At 38.3% G+C, this 2,857-nt stretch overlaps 1 protein-coding gene across 1 annotated transcript; it reads right to left on the reverse strand.

The window, feature by feature from the left end:
* Positions 1-1,973: 1,973 nt before the first annotated feature.
* Positions 1,974-2,555, reverse strand: LOC107469996 (uncharacterized). The gene has a single exon (XM_016089384.1). The coding sequence runs from the start codon at positions 2,553-2,555 to the stop codon at positions 1,974-1,976; it is 582 nt and encodes a 193-aa protein (XP_015944870.1).
* Between the last annotated feature and the right edge of the window lie 302 nt (positions 2,556-2,857).

Raw genomic sequence — 2,857 nt, forward strand, 5'->3', positions numbered from 1 at the left:
TAAAAACTAATAAAAACATCCCTAAAAGTAGCTAGATCCTACTAAAAACTACTTAAAAACAATGCCAAAAAGCGTATAAATTATCTGCTCATCAATTCACCACACATATATCACTAGAGATTTCATCATAATCTGGATTTCCATTAATTCTTTCTTGGTACCCCGGCTCATCAAAATTTGCTGTCCTTAGTCCTAAAACCTTCATAATGGTGTTTGAACTAAAGTCTACTTCCATACCCCTTACGTAACTCTTGTATGTTGGGGCTTCAGCCATATCAAGCCTTGCAGTGTTAGCATAGAACTCTCTTATGATGTTTGCATTAATCTTGGTGATTGGTGAGGCCAGCTCCTCCCATTTTCTCTTTCTGATTTTGGCTCTCATTTCTAGGCATCCATCCTCAGGTAGCTGGAAAGGGATTTCTGGATATATCTTTTTGTCATTCATCCATCCAAGTTGCATTTGGTGGAACCATGATCTGAACTTCCAACGATCATATTCGTTTTCACCTTCTTCAGTAATGGGTTCCTTTTCTCTCCTTCTTTTGACACTTGAAGACGATGCCATGCTTTCCTTGATGATCACCGGAATGGAGGTTGAAGGTTTATGAAGATGTATGGCTAGTCTGATGCAATCTCGGTGAAAGAGTGGTTTGATGGCAAGGTAGTGCTATAGAAGCAAGTGAACAAAGACGCTTTGTTGCACAAAGAACACGGTTGTTGGGTCTTGGTTTTAGAGAATACAAGAAGTGAATTTCCAAAGTACAAGAGGTGTGAAACTCTAGTTCACATGTATGGTTCAAGTGAGGACATTTATAGTAAGCTTTAATGAATAATGGATGGCTAGGATTCTTTGGGAAATTTTATGAATGAACGATGTACATGCAAGGTTGAATGAAGACAAAAGTTGCCTCTTCCTTAAGCACATCTTTTCAGTCTTCTAGGTCCCTCTTATCAAGGTATGCAGATTTTTGTTCCCAAGAAGCACCCTTCCAACCATGTGACTTATCCTTTTGTCCTCATGTTATCTTCATCATTCATTGCCTTGTCCCTTTCATTAAATAGTTCTTTGCTCACCTAACCATCATATCAAGACAAAAGAATAAGTACTAATCAAGTGGCGGCAAGAGAACAATTAATATTTAAAACTAAAAATTTGACTACCATTCCTTATGCTTGTTTAACCAACCGTGACTCTCCTTGATGCTCTTACATACAGTCTTGGAGGACACCAAACTTAGTGTTTGGTTATATAGTTCACAGCGTTGCTTCCTTCAAGTATTGTTATTGAGATCTCAACGAGATTAGTATCACTGTTGGCTAAACAGTCATGAGAAACACTTTATTTTTCCATTTCTAAACATGAACCAAAAATTATAAACATAGTTGCATTTTCATTGTTTTCAAAACTCAAAAGAACTTTGATTCTCATGCCTTGTTCTTGCAATATATCACAACACCAAGCTTAATGTTGGGCTATATATTCCAAGAAACACATGTCAACATTGTTTATGAGAGCTTGAATTCATGTTAGTGCAACAATTATTATTCATACTGAAGTATTAAAAACAAGGAAACTAAATCATGGGCTGCCTCCCATGGAGCACTTCTTTAGCATCATTAGCTTGACTGCTGGTTTACTGTTAGGGCGGATTGTAATGCTTGAAGTCCTTTCCTCTCACTGTAAAACCGTCCCCATTTGATTCCTTGATAATTTCCAAATGCTCCAGGGAAAGGACTTTTCTGATTGTAAACACTTGAGGTAACTGAGATGGAATGGTTGGAAGATAGGGTGGGATTGGTGGATGGTGGATTGATATCACCTTGTTTCTAGGGGAGAAACCTTCTGTAGGAACCTTCTTGTTTCTCCAACCCATTGGCAATCTCTTCACAACTCTTTTCTCTTCATCAAGTATTGCTCCATTGACTACTGTGTTAGGAAAATCCTTGTTAGCTGCTCTTCCTGATTCTTGTGGCTACTTCTCTTGAAATTCTTGCTTATTCATCAAGGACTGTTTCAGGGGTTCAGCTACTGATTCCCTGTTGCTTTCCTCCAAGTACATTTTGCTGTAATCATCCTTTGACTCATTAGGTTCTGACTCAGATTTAGATGTAGGTTTGAAAACATGAAAGGTGAGATATTCATCATGTATTCTCAGGATTAACTCTCCTTGTTCCACATCTATAAGTGCTCTAGCAGTGGCTATAAATGGTCTCCCCAGAATAATGGGGTGGAGGTAACTTTCCTCTATGTCCAGAACAACAAAGTCTGTGGGAAGGAAATAATTTCCCACTTTCACCAACCCATTTTTGACTACTTCTTCAGCCTGCTTTTGAGTTTTATCAGCCAATTGTATAATTACATCTGTGGATCTTAGCTCATTGATTTGCAACTTCTTCATAAGAGATAGAGGCATCATATTTATGCTAGCTCTTAGATCACAAAATCCTTTGTCAATTTTTGTTTCACCTATGACATAGGGAATATGAAAGCTCCCTGTATCTTTTTTCTTTAGGAGCACGTCCTTCTTGATGAGGGCACTACATTCCTTGTTCATTTTCACAGTCTGTCCCCCTTATAAGGTTCCTTTCTTGTTCAGCAGCTCTTTCATGCACTTGATGTATGTAGGCATCTATTAGAGAGTTTTGATAAAGGGGATGTTGACACTGAGAGATGCAAATACATCCAGAAATCTTGAATATGACCTTTCCTTCTCACCTCCCAGGAGTCTCTGAGGAAATATTACCCTTGGCATATAGGATTTCTGAATTTCCTTCCCTGTTGATTCTTTTCTTTGTACAGATCGAGTTTCCTATTTCTTTCTCTCCAAGTTGTTCTGGGAACTCCCTTGGTTGTGCT

This window comes from Arachis duranensis, chromosome 10 (genome assembly GCF_000817695.3).
Source record: "Arachis duranensis cultivar V14167 chromosome 10, aradu.V14167.gnm2.J7QH, whole genome shotgun sequence".
Taxonomy (NCBI): domain Eukaryota; kingdom Viridiplantae; phylum Streptophyta; class Magnoliopsida; order Fabales; family Fabaceae; genus Arachis; species Arachis duranensis.

Bases quoted from the DNA above. Each gene is read 5' to 3' on its own strand.
- LOC107469996 (XM_016089384.1), bottom strand. From the start codon at position 2,555: ATGAACAAGGAATGTAGTGCCCTCATCAAGAAGGACGTGCTCCTAAAG.